The sequence below is a fragment of the Phaseolus vulgaris genome, chromosome 4 (assembly GCF_000499845.2).
Source record: "Phaseolus vulgaris cultivar G19833 chromosome 4, P. vulgaris v2.0, whole genome shotgun sequence".
NCBI lineage: Eukaryota > Viridiplantae > Streptophyta > Magnoliopsida > Fabales > Fabaceae > Phaseolus > Phaseolus vulgaris.
In genome coordinates this window covers 11933291-11955570 of record NC_023756.2, presented here as the reverse complement: position 1 = coordinate 11955570, position 22280 = coordinate 11933291, and the positions used below count along the sequence as shown (strand labels likewise).

Here is a 22280-nt window from a genome sequence, read left to right as displayed (position 1 = left end):
ATTTATCAATCTAGAATTGATTAATTTTTGTTTTCCGAATGAAGGGACGTTTTGGAAGCAAAGTTTTCATAAATTGTTGATTTCCAGATTGCTAAATTCGGAACCCTAATTTTTGTTACGGATTGGTGGATCCAGAATGTTTTTTTTTTTGTATTATGAAATTCTTGATCGGGAATGCATATTTTAAATTATCGATTTCTGGATCCGAAATGGTTTTTTTGAATTATGGATTGCTGGATCCGAAATGAATTGTTTGACTTATGGATTCATGGATCTTGAATGCAATGATTTAGTTTCATTTTTTTTTAATTTGTAGAAGCATGGACAATAGTGAAGAATTTGAACAAGAACTATATGATGGGGTTGATGTGTGGGACAATCTACATGATGACGATATTGAGAAGTCATTATCTAACAAAGCAATAGACAATATATCGAAGGGATATGAATGTACAAATTCGTTTACTACAGATGAGGTAAAGTTAAGTTTGTAAAGTATGTTTAGGTTGTTTGTTAATTGTTAAATGAAATAATTTGTTATGATAACTTTTGTAGGTATTTCGTATTCGGGATGAACTCTTGATGTGGGTTATAAAAGTTGCGTTTCACTTTGGTTTTTTTTATTGTGATATTGAGATCGAATACTTCAACTGGCCAACGAGGAAGGAAGACATTTGTATTATTAGGTTATGAGAAAGGAGGTAAATACAAACAATATAAGAAAGATTTACAGTTACTGATAGTGGAACTAGGAAATGTGATTGTTCTTTTAGATTACAAGGGTATCCAGTAAAGAATGATGAAGGATGGATATTGAAATTATTTTGTGGGTCTCATAATCATGCGTTGACAAATACATTGGTTGCTCATCCATATGCTGGTAGGTTCACATGTAGCAAGAAGTTAATGCTTATGGACATGACAGACAGTGTAGTGAAGCCCATAAATACTTTGCTAACAATGAAAGAACATAATGAGAAAAAATGTGACCACAATAAAGCAAGTTTACAATGCACGATATTTGTACAGAAAATCAGAACGAGGTGATAGAACTGAAATGCAACAATTGATGATGTTAGTTGAGCGAGATATGTATATCAATTGGTCTAGGTTTGAAGAAAGGAAAAATGTTGTGCAAGATTTATTTTGGACACACCCTGATTCAGTGAAACTATTGAATGCCTTTAACATTGTATTGATGATGGACAGTACATACAAAACTAATAGGTATAGGATGCCCTTGTTTGAAGTTGTTGGTGCTACCTCAACATGATTGACCTTTAGTGTTGCATTTATGTTACTCGCATTAGAACGTCATCATAACTTTGTATGGGCCCTTGAGAAGCTGAGAGGTTTGTTTTTGAGAGTTGATTAATAGCCAAAGGTTGTGGTTACTGATAAAGATATTGCTCCAATGAATGCAATAAATGTTGTGTTTCCCGAAGCTGCTAATTTGTTATGTCGTTTTCACATTGATAAAAATGTTAAAGCAAAATGTAAAATGATTGTTAATCCAAAATAGGGGTTGTGATCGCTTAGCAAGAAAATATAAATGATGATTTGAATCAGTAAAGAATGCAGATTGACTCCCAAGTTCTTCCACCAATGAATTCTTCACAGGCTCTCTAAAGATTATTCTTTTCTCAATCCTCAGCAGAGCTAAACTAGATTGAACATGCGCCAAACCTAATTCAACTGAAGCTCACCAATAAAGCATGCGTCTACCGGTTTAATCAATACCCACTTTGTTCCATGCGTATACTCCATGGGAATGCTTATCTCCTCTCTCTTGAATCATGCGCCCAAGAAATTAATTAGAACAATATGAACTAACTAAGAAACCAAAGTTTAAGATAAGGAAGACTCTCAATCATGCGTTCAAGTACAACCTCTCACAAAAACTAGTTTTCCAGGAGATTAGACAATAAAAACAACTGCTATAGAGAATTAAAAATAGAAACTTTTATTGATCAAAACCTCAGAACTCAATGGGGAATCACAAAGAAATCAACCAAAAGGTTTAGCTTTCCATGCGGAGGCAAAAGAATTACAAATAAGAAAAGAAACTAAGAAAACCCTATGAAGCTCCTTCTTTCTCCTTGATGCTTGTGTCCTTTTATAGGCTTTTCTGCTCCAAGGATCTTGGGAAAATATTGCAGTTTAGATTTTGTAAACAGTTCCCACTTTCCATAATTCTTTTTATTTTGCAGAAGATTTGCTTCCAATTCTGTTTCTGGAATCTTGTAGCTTTTATTTTCTCTTTCTTCTCCTCAGAATTTGTTTTCTGTTTTGATTCAAAGAAGCAACCTGGACTTTTGCATATTTGGCCCATTCACAAGGGTAGATGCTTCAGATCATTTACCCTAAAAACACAAAATTAACAATAATAATATATAAGACCCAAATAAACTCAATTATAAGAATATTAATTAAAACAATGGATTTATTTATTATTATAGTCTAATAATCTATGATTAAGGCTATTGAGTGTGAATAAATATATGCTCATCAGTCCACCAAGTGAGAAAGTAAAAACAAAAGGTGCACAAAAAGGGCATCAGAGTAAATTTGGTAGATCAACGAAGCGATTCTTTCTTACTTTGAACATGTTGATGCCATTCTTTCACAACATGATGTTCTTCTACTTTGAAATGTAGCAAGGGATTTATTTCGAAGACTCCTCCGACCAAATCAATACCAATGCTAGATAAATTTTTTCTGGGAATTCATCCTTACATTGTTGATATTGTTGACGTTAAGGCTGACGATCATTGTGGCTATCGTGCGATTGGTGGATTATTGGGTATGAGAAAGGATTCTTGGGCTAATGTACACATGAACTTGCATAAAGAACTTTATCAATGATGTCAAGAATATATTGATTTGTTTGGCGGGGAAGAACGATATGAATATTTGAAAAATTCACTTTTAATTGACCACATGGTAATTCTATTAATTTTGAATGATGTTATTAATTGTAAAATGGTGTATGAGTTGGATTAACTTGTTACATTTTCTTCTATTTGCAGATAAGTTCAGATAAGTGGATGACAATTCTGGATATGGGATACGTTATTGCAAATTGATATAATATGATTGTTGTGTGTTTATCTCTTAAACAATCATTGACTATTTTCCCATTAAGATGTTCTTCATCTTCATTAACATGTCTTTTTCTTCTTCTAATATAGGCTGTGGGACGTAGGCGATCACCTTGTGAGCCTCCTCCCTTAGTCTTCACATTTTTTTTCAATTACACCATTCAAGTTAAACCAAATTACAAACAATGCACAGTACGAATTCAGATTCGTCAATCCGAAATGTTAATCATGTAACGTTATAGTTATAAATTGTGAAACTAAATTTTACTATTTTATAAAGTACATCACTTATTTAAAAATAAATAAGAACTTCATTTAAACAATAAAAAACTAAAGAAACTAAATCACTTATTTTAAAATAAAAATATTATCTTGATTCAAATGCTTGCAAGTTTGGTTACAACTAATGAATGCATACTAACCCAACCTCAAAACTCCTCTAGTTCGACCCAATACAAGTTACATAATAAATTATGGTTTACTAATTTGAGCCAATACAAACACACAGTTATGGAAACAACAATTAATATTATGAAAACATCAATCATGAACATTACTAGAACCACGAACCTGGGATTTTTACGGATTCCATAATGAATTATCTTGATTCAAATGCTTGCAAGTTTGGTTACAATTAATGATGAATGCATACTAACCCAACCCCACAACTCCTCTAGTTTGACCCAATACAAGTTATAGAATAGATTATAGTTTACTAATTTGAGCCAATACAAACACACAGTTATGGAAACGACAATTAATATTCCAAAAACAACAATCAAGAACATTACCGAAACCACCAACCCAGGATTTTATCGGATTCCATAATCCAGAATTCTACCGGATTCCATAATCCGAAATTCTACTGGATTCTATAATCTGGAATGTGAAAAAACAATTACGGAAACAAAAATCCAAAGAAAAAATGGATGTACAGATCCGAAAACAAATGTTTTTACTTACCTTTAAGCACCAAGTTGCCAAGACCACTCTAAATCGTCAAAAGATGTGCGAGGTTGAAAGGCACCGTAGAGAGCATGAAGTTCTACAGTTCGGAGATGCGGTTGTGCAAGAAGAAGATGATGGAGAGCGCTTTTTAGGGTTTTTATTCTGTTAGGGTCATTTTTGAAATTTTAAAAATTAATAAGGACAATTTAGTCTTTGCTTAACATTGTAGGGGTGTAGGAAGAAAAACGTATGGGTGCAGGAAGAAACTCCCAAATACAAAATACTATTTCTTATATTTAAACCCTACATCTTAATCTTATGTTTTCATTTATCATTTCCTAGAATAATGTTACTTAGTTAATTTTCTTACTCTAATATAATATTTGCTTGTCACTTATTTTCAATTATCCTCTTCCTCAACCTCTTCAATCACTTCTTCAATTTTATTATCATTTGTAGTTATGGTATATTTTCCTTTCTTTATCAACTTTAGTAGTTAAATTTTTTGGACCTATTAAAGAAACAAAAAAATTAATAGATTAAAACACTTCACTGACGAATATTCATGTTTACTTTAACATGTGACTAATCATAGTTTAACATCTGCTTAGTCAAAACACATAAATTAGGTGTTTAAAAAAGTTAAATAAAACATTTTAATAGATTCTCACACATAAACTTTTGTTTTTGGGTTAGTTCAAACGATTATAACAAGCACTATACCAAGAGACATGGTAGGGAGAAACTACAAATAATCCTCCCTAGTCATTATAACAAGCACTCTTGGCTAACTGAGTATTTTTTTTTCAGATCGCAGCCACTCCTGACTAACCTCATCACATAGTATTCTTTACTCAAGTCACTTATGGCTGACCCTGAGTATTATTTCCAAACATCCACTACTGGATAAGATCCAGAGGTTTAATGATCTATTGACAATTGGGTCTAATGACTAGGGAGGATTATCTGACAACAAATACAATGTTTAAGCTTTCTATCCTAGTTTAGATCATCTTGCTCTCTAGGGAGGATAATGTCTTTCGATGTATACAATGATTTGGCTCACTCTCATAGGTAGTTGTATAAACACTCTAAATGTTTTCCCTTGAGTTTCTTATGATCCTACTACATTAATCTTCTTTTAACTTGAGGATCCTTCTAGGAAGTTATGAGTTGTGCACTATCATCTAATCAACATATCTGTGTGGTACAACCTTCGCTCTCTTGGCTTAAAGGAGAGCTCTTCATGTGAGCAACCTATATGGAATTCCAAATACATAGATAGTTGGGCCAGAGTTGATAATCTCTTTGTATCAAGAAGTTCATGAAGAAAACAACTTTAGTTTGCGTCTCAAAAGATCTTTAATATCTGAATTCAAATAGATCTCATCGGCAGACGAACATTCTTGCACACATATCATAAGCACATGGATATTTAATTTAAGTACGAGTTTGGCTTATGTGTATCGTCTACGACGTTCTTATGTGCACTTTATTAGATTTTGAGAAAAGATTGCAAAGTGTTGTATCATCTGTCAAACAAAACAATTGCGTCTTACATGATTTGTTATTTTTATCGTCTTATAAACATATTTTGATAAAATTTTACACTTAATTGTTTTGAAGAATTAATTAAAACCTTGGGGTGTTCGACTTTTACCTTAACACTGATTGTTATGAAATTTATGAAACCATGAAGATTAATTAAATGTCTTACCATGTTTCTTCTTTTACCCCTGATATCTATTGTTCCAAAAAATTCTAATGCCTTTTTGAATCTATCAAGTTTTTTATCATGTAGAAATGTTTTACCAAGTTGTTTATCAATGGTCTCATATAAATCGCATAAAACTTCACTATCCACAATGAATTTTTTGTCATAATGAAATTTGGTAAAAAGAAAAAAGAACTAAAATAAAAATTATTATTAATTTGCAAGTGATTATTGTTGTTTTACAATCAAATTAAAAACGATTTTAGTGTAGACCGTCCAACACATTGCTAAATCATCTAACGTCAAAAAGATGATAAAATAGATAGGGTTAGTTAACCCCAAGTCGTCTCCCAATGAATTCAATTGTAATTTCAGTCAAACAGTATTGACAACTTATCTACAAGCATATAAAACTTAGTAATAACTGTAAACTAAAGAAGGGATGAGATCGTTGTGTAAAGAAGTAAAGTAGACGATAGAGAATATTAAAGAATAGGTCGAGTCTTAAGCTAATTCAACAATGAATTTTTCATTGGTTGCTATTACTCTTTTACCTCTTAAATCATGTGTCTAAGAGATTTCAAAATAATGCAAACTATATAAGAGTTCCAAATAAAAACAAAATTGAATCATCAACATATGTTAAAAAAAATCCCAAAATAGAAATAAGAACTCAAAAAGACTATGTTATCTAGCGCGACCTGTTGCAGATATTGAAGAATAAGACATTAATTGTGTAGAATATCAAAACCCAAAAAAGTTTAGCTTTCCATGCGGAGGCAAAATGAAAGAATTACAAGAAGAAAATAAGAAAACTATGATGCTCTTATGAACGTGTTCCACTGTAAAGCTTGACGACTTCTCCTTAAAGATTGCATCTTTTTACAAGTTTCATTGCTCTAAGGATTTCAGAATTGTATTATATTGTTCACAATTTCTCAATTTCCAATTTCCATAATTTTCAGATTTTGTTTCCTATTCTATTGCGAATTATAGTTCTTCTTATTTTTTTTCCAGATGATTTGCTTCCATTCTTGTTTTTGAGATACTGTAGATTTTATTCTCTAATTCTTTTGCTTAGATTTTGTATTTCATTTTGATTCATAGAAGCAACTTCGACTTTGATTGATTAGGCTCACTCGTAGACACTTTATTAGACTTGCGCATAAGTGCAGTAAACACTTTTATCAAACTATCTCGTCTAAGATATTCACATCATACTCTCTCTACACCTTTGTCTCCATTACACATCATTCTTTTTTTTCTTCTTCATGTAATAGATGGTCTAATATGTCCATTAGAATATCTAGACTTGTGTTAATTTATTTTCTTTCCTTTTTTCTTGTTTCTTTCTTTCTTTTTCTATCTTATTCTATATTGAATCAATAACATGAGAAGATATAAGAAACGAATAAGATAGGGACAACCATAGTTTTTCTATTTTAAGGCTTGTAATGATGGTTAAAAATAAGAAAAAAATATAGGCTCAAAATGGCTAACAGTGAGTTATCATGAAGATAGTTTAGGTGTAGTTGACTCCAAAAGAGGGGGGAGAATTTGAATAGAGCTTTAGACTCTCTTTTCAGAACAGATAAAATAATTAAATTATCTAGTAAATTGTATATTAGATCATCTAACAGTAAAAATAAATAAAATAAGTGAAATTCTAAGTAAGAAGTGGTTCCAACTCCATCAATTAGGTCAACTTCATGAATCTACAACACAAAGTTGTATCAACTGACAATAAATGATTAAACATATTATTTTTATATAAATTCAATTTATCCTTCATTCGGTTGGATTAAATTGAGTAGATCACAAAGAGAGCCACTTGGATCCACCATATAAACCATACATCCATATAAGTTTCAAACACTTTGCATTTTAAATCCCACATCCCCTAGTAATTTGAGTATGAATGCTCTCTCTATTATAAATAAAGTCCTATCCCTTTATAACAAATACTTGTATACTTGTATTCTTGAATCCCTAAATGGAAGTTTTCTTTCAAGAGATCTTCTCAAAGGTTGGAAGAGAAATTGTAGTCTAAGTTTCTTTAAAAAAAATCGAAGAAATTAAAATTTGGAAAAAGGATTGTAGTCCAAGTTTCTTAAAGAAATTTGAAAAAGTTAAATTTTTTAAAGTATTCCTTTGTCTCATAAATGCTTCTATTAATTTTCATATGGTATTTTTTTACAATAAACTTCTAAATACAAATGTTAATTATAAGTCAAAGACAATAACTCATTTTGCAACTGAAAGCAAATGTAATATCAAATTTCCCATTATATTTATATATATTCAAAATTAAATTACTAATTTTATCTTTATAATTAAATAGATCTTAGCTTTTAGTCTCTCTAAATAAGAATCTATACAACTTTTTTTAATCTCTTTCTATCCTATAAGTTTAGACATAGACACCAAAATATTAAAAGGATATATATAAGGATAAAAGCAAACTATATACCTGTATAGGAACAGAAGATAAATTTGTACCATTATAAAAATTAAATAATCAGTAATTATGAAGACTTTTAACTATAACACACCCATATGACTTGTGATGTGACTCATCTTGGCCATTCCAATCAAGATAAAACAAAAGGAAAAATACTTGAGCTTCAATTGGAGCCATCAACACAAAAGTCACATTTATATACAAGCTTTACAACTATTTTAAAAAAGATAACTTCTTTCTACATTAAAACAAGATAAAATTTTAATAATTTAATGTTATATATATGATCATAATTTACCTTTCAATTTCAAGCATTGTAAATCCTCATTTTTTTTCTTTCTTACAATATGTACACATCCCTGTCTAGTGAGTGAATGACCTAGTAAATAGGCAGTGTTATAGTTGCATGCAAGATCCATTTGAAGGTGATGGAGACTAAGTATGATAGGTATCATCAACCAATTGAGTTGCTTGCACATAAACTGCTTCTTTCAGAGTGCTATGGCTTCGGCCATAAAATACATAAACAACCACTCCTATTGCCAGCCATACAGAAACACGTGCCCAAGTAGAAGCCCTGGAAGAATAATACACACAAAATAATTATATAACTCTGAAAAAACCTGGTTCAATTCTATGTTGTTTAACAAGTTTGAGTTAAGTAAATTAACAAATAGTATTGCTCCAATTGAAATAGGAATGTAAGTAAAGACCATAGTTGGAAAAAGTGACAAATATTGATAATGTCAACTTTAAATATTGAAGGAACTGGAATTATTTTTTTCATTAATGAAAAGCTAAATTATTGTCAAATTGCTCTGTGAGGTATAACTCTTTACTAACAAAATTTACATGTTTGAACTTGTCAAATAGGACTTTTAACCATTGTTAAAGTCCATTCTACTTACCCAAGATTAATAAGTAGATAGGAATTGATAAGAATGCAAGCTATTGGCAGCAAAGGCACAAATGGGCAAATGAAACCTGAAAATGGATCAAACTATGTTATCATCACAAAACATGTTAGCCAGCTAGATAAAAATGTTAAAAAGATTCATTTCTTTTTTTTTATTTGAATTCAAAGTATACATTCATTAAATAGATTTCTTCCAATAGTAACTTCAGTGTAATATTTCCTATAGTTTTACGTCACTAAAAAAAATCATTAAATATAAATCAATTTTAGAGATAAAAAATAATTAATTATTATAGTGATTAAATTAAAAATCATTTTAAAAGCTAAACAAATTATTGATTTTTAAATTAGTTTCTGAATTGGTATCTAATTAACAACTAAGATTTTTATTATAAAATTTAGAATCTAAATAATTAATTGATAGTTAAAACATTAATACCTAATTAGATACAAATTTAAAAATATTTATCAATATTAAAAACTAATAATTTTTTTTGTCTTTAAAATAATATCTAATTTAGTCTCTATAATAACTAATTTTTTTTTTCTAAAATTGATTTTTATTTAATAATATATTTTTTAAAGCACATGGAATATGATAAATTATTTGATATGATTCCTAAGTGCAGAGGTTCTCTCACCTAATAACTAGTCTTTTGGGTTGACTTTTTCGATTGTGTCTAAATCCTAACAATTTGTGTTTTCATTTTCCGGTTCCCCTAATAGAAAAATCTTGAGTTTGACTTTTTTTTTCTCAAGTACTAAAATCTTTTACTGCTTTTTTATGCTTTTTTATTGTAACCTAATTTCAAAATTTATCTTTCTTGCACATGTTCTTACTTTCAATATCTCTTGAAGATTTTTATTACTAATTAAAAAAAAAATATATCTCTTGAAGATCACATCCGAATTTTTGTGTTTTTGTTTGATTTTGGTTTGAATTTTTTGCTATATTGTTTTGTATATGGATTGGAATACAAATACTCTCTTTTATTTAATTATTTTTTACCAATAAAAAAAATACAAAGACAAGAAGTATAAGTTTATTACGGTAAGATGCTTATTGTAAAGCATACCTCCAGAATGTCCAAAATTGTGTCTGGCATCATCTTGATCCATACAATTTAGGAAGACAAAACCAGACAGAAGAAGAGTGCCACCAATTCCACATAGTGAAAAACGAATAGGACTGCTAATGCAAATATGAAATGCTTAATTAAAACATAAGAACATACAATAATTCCTAATGGCATCAATAACATTAGTGAAGTGCATAAATTTGATGTAGTTTAACCCTCTTTAATCAAAACAATAGTCTTTGGTAAAGTATGACTAGTGTAGGTAAACTCTAACATAAATATTCTTAAAAAAAAAATGAGTTTCTTTATAAATTAAGACTACAAGAAAATCATGAAATAGAAAAAAAAAAAATTGGTTTCTAAATTAGTTTGTATTATTGTTAAATAATTTTTAAATTGGTATCTAATTAGCTACTTTGACTTTAACTATCAATTATTTAGATTCTAAATTTGGTAGCAAAAACCTTGGTTACTAATTAGACACCAATTTAGAAACCATTTAACAATAATAGAAACTAATTTAAAAACCAAAATTTTTGTATTCTCTAAAATATCTCTAATTTAGTCACTATAACAACTAATTATTTTTTGTATTTAAAATTGGTTTCTATTTTATGATTTTCTTGTATTGTAAAATTAATTTATTAACTAATGTAGAACATCTCTTGTATTAGCTTTTTTAAAAGATTGTTTTTTAACTTATTTATAAACTAATTTTAATTTAAAAAATATTTATTTTATTTTTTCTGTGTTGGGCTAAAAGTGTTTGCAAAAGAAGACTATTCAAATAAAGCCTACTCAGATATCAATGTAGATGTGCATGAAAACTGACCTGATTATAGTTTTATTTGAAGCTGCAAATGTGAGGATAAACACCCCCAAGCATGTGAATGCTATTGCCCATCCAATAACTTTTCTTCTATTACCTTCATTTACATCTGCATCACAAACAAATAGGAGCAAGGACAAAAAATGTATGTCAAATGATGACAAAAGGAAAGGCAAAAGAAAAAAATTACAATATCAATCTGTTAGTGCAAATTTTTTAAGATTTCATCACAACAACTAAAAATAAGAATATTTCAATATAAACTTCATTTTATGAGCATTGATTTGACATAAATATGTTATCATTTTGTTTACTCACATTTGGCTATGAAAGTATCTTTAGCAATAAGGGGATCAATTGATACATCCTCTTTATGAACTTGAGGTTTCCTGGTCTCAGAAGTTCCAGCATGTGCCTTTAAATCTTCATTTGCTTCCAACCTGTTCCAACTATACTGTGTTGATGCTGAAACAAATGGTTCCAGGATTGAAGGGGCCAATGGAATCTCATTTGGTGGGATATATCTCAGTATTAACACAGATATTGCCACCACAGTAAATGCAAGAAGTGTACCAACACTCACCTACAGGACCCAAAGTAAATATACATTAAGATGTATCATTTGTTGAAAATTTCACATGTGAACTACAATTCATAGTATATAATTATTTTTTTTATCGACAATAAAAAAATAATAAATATGAACTACCTTAAAGATAATCAAACCCTTATACATGAAACTCAACCTTTAACTTCCCCATCTTATCTAAATTTGGGAAAAAAATTATCTAAGACTTTCATTCATACACCTAAAAAGGTACATCATAAGATCATCCCAATGTATATCAAAGGATCAAGACACCAATCAGAGAAGGAAAAATGCGGAGAATGTGACTTGGATGTAACCCAAGACCAAACCTTAAGTTGAACCAAAGCAAACATTTCCAATTCATAGTATATAATTCATAATATATAAGTGGATACAAATTTTACCATACAACCTAGTTTTATAAAATTAAATTAGACTTAAAATTCACTTCTTAGTATTAAAAGATACGATAAACCGAAGAATTCAGTAAAGCAATTTATACCATATGGGTAAAAGACTTTAATAAATTTTGGAATTCTGAAGAAAGAAAATAAAAAAAAATGTCTAAATTTTCTTTGTTCGTAATCAAAATGTGTTAGACATAAAATAAAATTAGAATAAAATTAAAGAGTTTCTAAACATTATTGCAAAATGCAAGTGACCCAAATCTAAGAAACTCTATCGGCATCTTAGAGTTTAGAATTTGGATATGATGATGATATACCACACAAACTTTTGAATGGAGTTAATTTTGAACAACATTGAAGTTTATAATCCAAACAAAAACAGTAAGGGAATTCTAAATGTTGGAAAAGTAGAGTTACCATCCCAGCCAATTCAGAGACTTCCATTGAAAATGCCAAAAGCGCAGCAACAAGGCCAGTAACTATTGTGCTCTTAACAGGAACCTGGCTACGCTGGTTTATGTCAGAAAAAAAAGGTGGCAGCAACCCATCCCTAGCCATAGCCATCAATATTCTTGGCTGAGAGACATTAACAAAACACATTCATTATTTTCCCTAACAAAAACAAAAGGCAAATCTATGTCGCAGCTAAGAACAAATGTGACTACGATCTAATTAATTTGAACATACAACTTCTTGCTCTTCTAGTCCTAGATATTTACTCTCTCCATGTATTCACTTTAAAAATATCATGAAATAAAAATCAATTTTAAAAATAAAAAATAATTAATTATTATAATGACTAAATTAGAAACTATTTTAAAAATTTTAAAAAAATTAGTTTTTAAATTACTTTATATTATTGTTAAATAGTTTCTAAGTTGATATCTACCTACCAAAATTTTAACTATCAATTATTTAGATTCTAAATTTGGTAGCAAAAACTTTGATAGCTAATTAGATACCAATTTAGAAATCATTTAACAATAATATAAACTAATTTACAAACTAAATTTTTCTTTTAATTTTTAAAAATGGTCTCTAATTTAATTATTATAACAACTAATTATTTTTTATTTTAAAAATTGGTTTCTGTTTCATATTTTTTTTATAATTATTCAATAGTCTCACGTATATAAAGAATTAAGATCATTAAGGATAATTTAAATACACATTTCATCTTAATCAAAGTGTCTTTGTCTTTAATAAATAAAACTGTGATAAGCTTCAAAATCCAAAGTAAATAATATAAATGTGGTAATTGATCATGATGTAATGCATAGAAAAAAAAACCTTGAAATCGGAACATTACATAAATGTTAATATCATGTTTTAACATGACCTTTTCTATTGATATTTTTTAACCATAAATTGGAACATAATACTTTTTGAAACCTTAAACACAAGCGTTTTGATTAAGAAGAAATTTGAATTAGCCAAATTTTAATTAACGGTGGAGCGTGTTAAAAGTGTGTTCTTAGTATTCTTCCTTTTAAATTGTGTACTAATCTTATTGTCTCTCACAAATGTGTATAAATTTCTATTTTAGAAAATAATTAATTATTATAAAATTTAGATTTATATTTTTAAAATATTTTCTGAACTTTTTAAAAAATTAATTATTTTTTCGAAACATATTTTTTTGCATTCTAAAATTGATTTTTAGAATGGATTTTGATTTTCAAATTATATTCCAAAATTTTACTTTTAGAACATAATAATATATTCCAAATATTTTTTATAATATATTTTTTGGACTCTAGATTCTCATCTATGAAAGATAATTTTGAAAATCTAAAAAAAAAAAGATGGAAGTCACAATTGATAAGTGCATGAAAATTTTGGCAACAAACTGACGTAAGTAATTTTTTTTAAAAAAATATATTTTGGTTTTTCTATTTTAATATATGTTCTAAAAATACAATGTAAACATTTTTAAATTTGTAATTTATTAAAAAATTAATATATTTAATTACATAAATTAAAATAATTATTATCTTCCTATTTTAAATTTTCCTATTAGAATTTAACTTGACTTGTAGAGTTAATTATTTAAATTGTAATATTATTTAAAATTCACATCTTAAATAATATAAAATAAAATATTATTTTTTAAATTATTTTAATTTTAATTTTTAATTTGAAAAAAAAAAGATAAAGAGACCACCTACCCCCACCCACCTCTGATTGGCAAGTGAGACATAATTAACCAGAACAGATTGAAAACCCTAAACGCTAAATCCGAATCCTAAAATATTAATTAGTTAGGTTCTAACAAACTCCTGGATAAATCCGTTGGAACTGACTCTTTTATTTAACTCAGAGACTAGGAATCTTGTAAAGAGTGTGGGTAGACAAAATAATAATAATGATAATAACAAGACAAAAAAGATGATGAAGAAAAAGCAAGAGATCCAAGTGAAGAAGGTATCAACGAAACTTCCCACCCACACCCAAACTCCTTAACACTCGCACAACCACAAAAAAAAAACAAATTTCATATGTTGTTCAAGTGTAACATCAACCTCTTACTTTTAATAATTAAATAAGACTTTTTTTAACATGTTTTGAAATTACTTTTTAAAAGGTATAAACATGTAATTATTCTTAGTTTTCATTTCAATTTGTACGATCTTATTTATTTATTTTTTCCCTAGTGAAATTTGTAACTGCTGATTTTATTTTTCTTAAAAAAAAATAATTTTAATACAAAAGGTTTATTAAATAATAATTAATTTAAAAATTAAAAATAACTAATAATTGATTAAGTTAAATATTATTTTATAAACTAAAAAAATGTCAATTTTAAAATAATTTCTAAAGATTATTAATATATAAAATAATTTTTATTATTAATAAAAATTTATAAAATAATTTATAAATTGGTAGGTATCATATTTTTAGATACTAGTTATTTTATATTTTAAATTAATCAATAATAATTATAAATTAATTTAAAATTTAAAATAATTAATAGCTAAAATGTTAATAACTAATATTAGTTATCACTTTAGAATTTATTTTATAAATTTGTATAATAATAAAAATTATTTAAAATATTAATATTTTTTAGTTTAAAAAATATTATCTAATTTAATTAATATAAGATTAATTATTTTTATTTTTAAATTAATTATTATTTGTATTGGACAGATAAATAATATTTATTTTATTAATTTCAATTTTTTAAAAGAATAAAAAGTTATTATGTATTATAAACAGTATTGACTGTGATTTGAACTAGTGAATTGATCTATAATTTAATACATGAATAATAATTATCTTATGTCATATAATATTATAGATTAAATGCAATTATTTTCAATTTTAGAAAAAAAAAAAACAAAAACTGTACAAACTAAAATTATATCTCATTCATGTTTCAGAATTTTTCCAAATTATATCATAAAATATTTGAAAAGAATCTTTTTATTTTGCAAATATTCAGTTTTCCCAATCAAATAAACGTGGGACCACTCTGCTTAAGATTTGTTTGTTGGCTATACTGCGATACTTTTAATTTTTGTGGACAACTTGTATTATACGAACCCCTTTTCATTTAATAAAAAATGAGGTTGAATTTTTTTAAAATAAGATGTCGAATATGAAAGACACTATTTTACAAAAAAAGTAATAAGTTAAAATTTAATTTAAAAAAAATATTTAATAAAGATGATGGATATTGTATATCTATGTTAAAGTGAAATTTTTTTTAGGAACTTAAAAATTAAATATAAGTATAATTAAATTTATTTACCTGAGGTAATATCCCACCCAATAAAGATGCACATAAAGCAGTGAAAGCACCAGCGTTTATAACATACCTGCAAACCACAATTTCCAAAAGTGTGACATTAGAAATCATTGCCCTTTCAAATTATTTAAATTTATCATGAATAAGGAGATTAAATAACTATATAAAAAATTGATGCAATTTTATATTTTAAAATAGTTACTACAATGTTTTAATTACATCAATTTATCATTTATGAGACTGTCTAATTCTGTTTTATTTGAAATAAGCTAAACAACTTCTCACTTTCATTTCACATTACATCTATATTTTTTGTCTTCATTTTCCTTCAAAAATATATCATATACATTTGACATTTCCCACCCTTTTAACGTGAATTTCTTTAAATAGTAAATGTAGTTATGGGTAAATAAAAATAAGAATGTGATATTAGGTTAGGGATATATTTTTCTTCTCTATTTTAAATTTTACACTTCCTGAATATTTGTAATAAGAAAATTATTACAAAAATATCTTGAAATAAAAACTAATTTTAGAGAAAAAAATAATTAGCTGGTCTAGTGACTAAATTAGATACCATTTTAGAAACTAAAAAAACTTTTGGTTTCTAAATTAGCTTCTATTATTCTTAAATGGTTTCTAAATTGATAACTAATTAGCTACCAATGTTTTTGGTACCAAATTTAGAATCTAAATAATTGGTAGTTAAATCATTGGTTGGTAATTAGATACAAATTTAGAAACTATTTAATAATAATAGAAATTAATTTAGAAACCAAAAATTTTGTTAGTTTCTAATTTAGTAACTATAACAACTAATTATTTTTTATTTCTAAAATTTGTTTCTATTTCATGACTTTCTTATAGTGTTAGTGTCATTATCAGTGTTTTACATGACAAATAATTTTGACAAATAATTTTGTTATATTGACCATCGTTAATATAGATATTATAATATTATAATACAATTCATGTTAAAAATTTGTTTATTATTTAATAAAAAAACACTAGTAAAAATCTATTCTATTCTGATAATTTCTTTCCTACAAATATTGAAAACATGTAAATATTGATTTCATGTTACAGTTAGAAAGGAAAGCCTATCTAATCCATAAAAATAAGAGTGTTTTTAGGAAAAAAAATTGTTAGATGAAAAACATAAAAGAAAATGATATAGTTATGTTGAGTTGAAGCACTTACGCTGCCCATTGCATTCCATTGTCTGCAAATGCTGATGAGATGGGGGTGTCAGCACTTATAGCATAATAAGGCACTAATCCCACTATAACAACGGATACCAACATGTACAATCCACAACACAGTAACAAAGAAGCACCAATACCCAGTGGCAAATCTCTTTGAGGATTTTTCACCTGTTCATCAAATTAAACATTACTAAACATGTAATAATAAAATCACAATTATGCATTCATAACATTCAACATTTAGATACAAAGTTTTGTATTGTGTTCCTTTCAAAAGATTTCAAGATAATGTGTATAGAGTAACTTTAAGTAAGAAGTGAAAAGAGAGTAAGCTTCTGAATCAAGTAGAAGTGTTACTTTGGAAATCATATTAGGAGGGAAATATATGTATATTGTTTAAGATTATGAAGATATTAATCACTATTTTCAATAATAAATAATTTGTACATAGGTAAAAGAAAGAATTTTAGCATGTGTGAATGGAATGTTGATTTAAAGAAGTTAACACCTAGACAAAAAATTCACATTATTTGAAAACAAGCTAATTTTGAAAGTTTTGTTTAAAATATTTAAAATTTTAATAATAACAAATAATATTATATTTTAGTAATTTAATTAAATTACTTAAAATGTATAAATTTACTAAGCCTAAAGATTGAACAATGAGATATAAGTTTTAGACATAATAATAATAATAATAATAAAGAATAATGAAAAATACTACTTAGATCAAGTATTTGTTAAGGAGAAAGTGTACTAAGAAGTATTGAACAAGAAAAAAATGCAATCTCAAGTAGACATAGTCTAAATGGGGTGATAAAACACTTCATAAGTAGATGATGTTGACACACTAATATCATAAGACACATTTTACAAAATATAAGAAGGTATATCTTAATTCAAGTTTACTCATTATTTCCAAATATGATATTGACACAAACATACCTAACCTCCTCCAAGTATGCTCATTTTAGTGTTATTAAAATATATGATTTATTACCATGTTAAATTATTTAATAAAAATGGTAAAATAAATTCATTGAAATTTTTATTTTACCTTTCCACTTTTTCATGTGTGTTTTTCTGGAAAGAAACTTGACTTAAAAACCACTTTCAAAATTTTTTATTTTTAGGAGATGTTAGTTCATGTACTACAATTTAAAATTGGTTTTTTTCATATTTCAAACTTTAAACATTCTGAAAAATTTTAAAAACCAAATTATTGAAATGATTTTTTACTAATATTTATTTAAATAATAAAAATATAAATTATATTATAATATTATAATATTCATGTCAGATATAAACATAAAATATTTTAATATCCTAATTCACACTAAAAATTTATATTTTTATTTGTTATGTAAAAAAAAATTAGTAGTAATTCATTTTAAATTTTTTTTACTATAAATACGGTATAATGTTTGGAAAACAAAAATTAATTTGACGTGAAGTAGACGAAAATTATATTTATCCATCTTTTAAATAAAACTAAAAAAACCCAGTTTTCCAACTCCATTAAAATCATAACTAACCTACTTCTCCAACCCCATTAAAGTCATTTTAAATCAAACACTTTGTGAGTTTTACAATACTAACAACAAAATTATACCTCTTCTGCGGTGCTGGCAACTGCATCGAAACCTATAAATGCGAAGAATACTGTTGCAGAACCAGCTAGCATTCCATCAACCCCAAAGGGAAAGTACCTATGAAATCAACACCCATTTATCCAACACTCATTCAGTAACTGGAAAACACCAAAGGAAAAAAGGAACTGAAAAACAATGATCTATTTATTTATAGCATACCCTGTGGGAAGCTTATATCCAACCCATCCAGATTTGAACCCTAAGTAACCTCCAGCAATTATGACAAAAATCAATGCACATATGTTCACTGTTGTCACTACACTTTGCACCACTGTGCTCTGCATACATCAAGCATTCACTTATTCAATTTAAAAAATAAAAGTTTTGGTAAGTAAGAAAAGAAATATGTTTTAGGTAGAATGGAACAAAAATAATAGAAATATACCTCTTTGATCCCAGTACAAAGGAGTCCTGTTATAATGAATATTATAATTGCTGAACATGGGTCAAGAACAATATCAGTCCCAGGAATTGTGTACCATGATAGAAAGCTTGGCAAATTTTCAGCTCCTCCAATAATTGCAGCCTAATCACTCAAATACTCACTTTGTATCAACAATTGCATCCCATGATTCATACACCATTACAAACAAAACAAACTAATCTCTCAGAACAAAAATGTTATTCATGTGCACTGAGTCACTCAAAAATAGGTTGTAAGATAGTTTTTTAAGAAAGGACAAAAGTGAAACAGATGGTATAATTAACACCCTCTTAGAAGAACAAAAAGGGTGAACCAACACCATACCAAATTGGGTGTTATGCCACGAGCAACTGCAGCTCCACCAATTGTGTATTCTAATATCAAGGCCCAACCAATCAACCAAGCAACTCTGCAAAATAAAGTAATCATTCTTCATCAATTAAAATATGAAAATGTCTTTGACAATTATACATGGAGGACACCAATTCACAATTTGACCAATATAATTTTAAGATTATTCTATTTCAAAAAGTTATTTCTCTTTTCAATTATAATTTGATTTGATGAAAGGTTCTTTACATATCACCACTCATATCACCACTCGATTAAAATATACCAAACCCTCAATCAGTAATCAAGTAATGTTTTATACTTGATCAGATAAGAGAACTCAAACTATCAAGTCCAGTGTATTGAAGAACATATGTCAGAAGAGTTTAGAGAATCAAAACTCTAGCTAGAATACTCCATGTTAAATATAAAGAACAGAACATAAAAACTTGTCCTACCCCTTTCAAATTCTCTCAAGTGAAAATATCCAACACTAAATCCTTATATTCCCTTTCTTGTTTATAACTAAAATTTATTACTCTTTAAATTAAAGGATTGAGATTTCAGTGTATCCAAACCCTCTTGAGTATCTAAGAAAAAACAGTATTATCATAAGATAACTGATTATCATAATTCAGAACTAAAGCCACTTTTGAATCTTCACTATGTCTAGGAGATGTTTGAACAAGCTTTTTCAAAAACAGTTTTAGGAGAAAAACAAATAAGTTCTTTTATAATTTAAAATTAAATTATTGATAGATAAACTAGAAACACTCTCACTTAGTTCACGAAGAAGCTCATCTAATTTATTTTTCTTAATTTTCTTTTCTGCAAGTGAGTGCGGAGAATTCTTCAATATTGTTGTTAGTCAGTGTGTTAGAAGGTCCAAGGAAATAAAAAGGAAGAGAAAGCCACTAATGAGGAGAACTAATGAATACCCTTCTCCAACACATATATATGAGTAGTGATATGCACTTCCAGCAGAAGGACAACGGCTAGCCAACTCTGCATAGCAAAGAGCAGAAAGCGCAGCAGCAAATCCAGCCACCAGAAAAGAGAGTGGCAAAGCAGGTCCAGAGTGTTCTCGAGCCACAGTTCCAACCAGCACATAAACACCAGCACCAATTGTTGCACCAACACCTGAGTCAAACCACCACAGAAATTTAAATATTGCAAAAGAAGTTTATGAACAAATTAAATAACAATAGCATATTGTAAAATATAGAAAAAACAGTTCATTTATACTCTCTTTTTCTGTGAAAAAAGCACTCAGCCAGAAAATTTGTGGAATTGTGAAAACAAATTGTTGAAACTTGAAACCAAGACAAGAGCGGATCCACACTACAAGTTTCAAAAAAACTGTTGGAAACACTAATTTCAGCTGCATCTTTAAGGTTTTTGGGTATCTGGCACCCCCAAAAGGACCAATTTCTCACAATATGAAAGATCGTGAATTTAAAACCTTGTCACATCCATACCCAGATGAAAAACGTGATTGAAAGTAAAATAAAACACCAGAAAGAAAGAGAAGAGAAGAAAAGGTTGAACTACCAATTGCCATGAGATCTGGCACGGTTAACTCCTTGGCAAGTTGACCGTGAGAATTGCTCTCAACTGCAGAATCCACCCTTTTCCTCCTGGTTAGAAAACTCCACGAATTCTTTCCTCCGTTTCCACCACCCCCTTTTGAATCAGCCCAAATCCCCATCACAAGTTTTCTTTTCTTTACCTTATATTTTGGTTCAACAAGCCACACAATGATGTTTGGTATAGCAGAAAAAAAGATTCTTTTCAATTGAGTAATGAGTTTATTCGGGATTTTGTCAGAATAGAGAAACAGTTTGGTTATGCTGGTTGAGTGAGAGAAAGAGAGAAAAAGAAGAAGAAGAAGAAGAAGCAATTGGATTCTCCTTTTTTCCTTATTGTGCGACAAGGATGAGTTGTTTTAAGGTTGAAAGTTTCTTAGTTTTCTTTCTCCGCAAAATTGTTGTGTGATGATTTGTCTAATTGCTTGTTTGAGAATTGCAAGCATCGCAGTTGCTCTGCTACCATGTTCGAACTGTTATCTTCCTTTTTAAGATTACAATTTGACCTTTTTTTATATGGCTTTTATGTTTTTCCATTTATGCATTTTTCACCTACGCAAGCAGAATACATTTAAAAAATAGAAAACAAAAGAGATACAAACCAAGATACTTTCCCTCAATGTTCCTTTTTTTCTATAAAAAAATATGCTAAAATAGAGTTTTTTTAACATTATTTATGTATCTCATTTTTTTTTCTCAACTTACCCGATGATATAATATACATACAAAAATAATTTTGGATGAGTAAAGAATAAAAAACAAAAAATAACATGTAAAATAAAAATGATGAATTGATTAAACAACTTTTTTTTTCTTCGGTTTGAGTATTTCTATTTCTTCAAGTTTTTTCTCTTCTTCCATTGATAGTTTTGGTAGATAAAAAAATAATGATTTTAGAGTGAAAAGAGTAATTAAAAATAAATGTTATTTTATTTAATTTGTAGGAAAACTATATATTAATATTAAATTAAAAAATAATTTTATTTTTTTAAATAATTTATATAAAATGACAAAATATTCAATTATAATATATTAAATAAGGATATAATGAAAAGAAATTTGTATATAAAAAACGATTATAATGGAATATAGGTATAGATAATTAGATTCATTCGGTCTTCATGTTAAGAATTCGGTTTTGTGAAATCTGAGAGTACCTAACATGTAGAGGTTCCCACGTTGAAAAATAATCCAGATTTAATCTTTTGAGTTGAATTTCCGTTAGATATTTTTAACCTTTTTTAAAAGAAAAATAAAGGAGAGGAGAAGGAAAAAATGTAAAAAATTA

The 22280-nt window shown here is 27.8% G+C and overlaps 2 protein-coding genes across 3 annotated transcripts; one reads left to right on the top strand and one right to left on the bottom strand.

Annotated features, from left to right (window-relative positions):
* The first annotated feature begins 320 nt into the window (after positions 1-320).
* LOC137838293 (uncharacterized) lies at positions 321-3086 on the top strand. The gene is made up of 5 exons (XM_068647543.1): positions 321-476; positions 556-686; positions 774-1043; positions 2658-2829; positions 3030-3086. The coding sequence occupies exons 1-5, from the start codon at positions 321-323 to the stop codon at positions 3084-3086; spliced, it is 786 nt and encodes a 261-aa protein (XP_068503644.1).
* A 5274-nt stretch (positions 3087-8360) lies between these two features.
* Positions 8361-21579, bottom strand: LOC137837286 (cationic amino acid transporter 2, vacuolar-like). 2 transcript variants are annotated; one of them, XM_068646247.1, is made up of 14 exons: positions 20958-21579; positions 20345-20546; positions 19401-19485; positions 19038-19178; positions 18812-18930; positions 18613-18709; positions 16996-17168; positions 15799-15865; positions 12462-12620; positions 11367-11631; positions 11052-11157; positions 10217-10329; positions 9133-9208; positions 8361-8801 (listed from the first exon to the last, which is right to left on the bottom strand). In XM_068646247.1, the coding sequence occupies exons 1-14, from the start codon at positions 21112-21114 to the stop codon at positions 8660-8662; spliced, it is 1902 nt and encodes a 633-aa protein (XP_068502348.1). In that variant the 5' UTR covers positions 21115-21579; the 3' UTR covers positions 8361-8659. The 2 variants fall into 2 exon arrangements, with proteins under 2 accessions (XP_068502348.1, XP_068502347.1); XM_068646246.1 differs by having other exon boundaries at positions 10217-10332; positions 20958-21500.
* Positions 21580-22280: the final 701 nt, after the last annotated feature.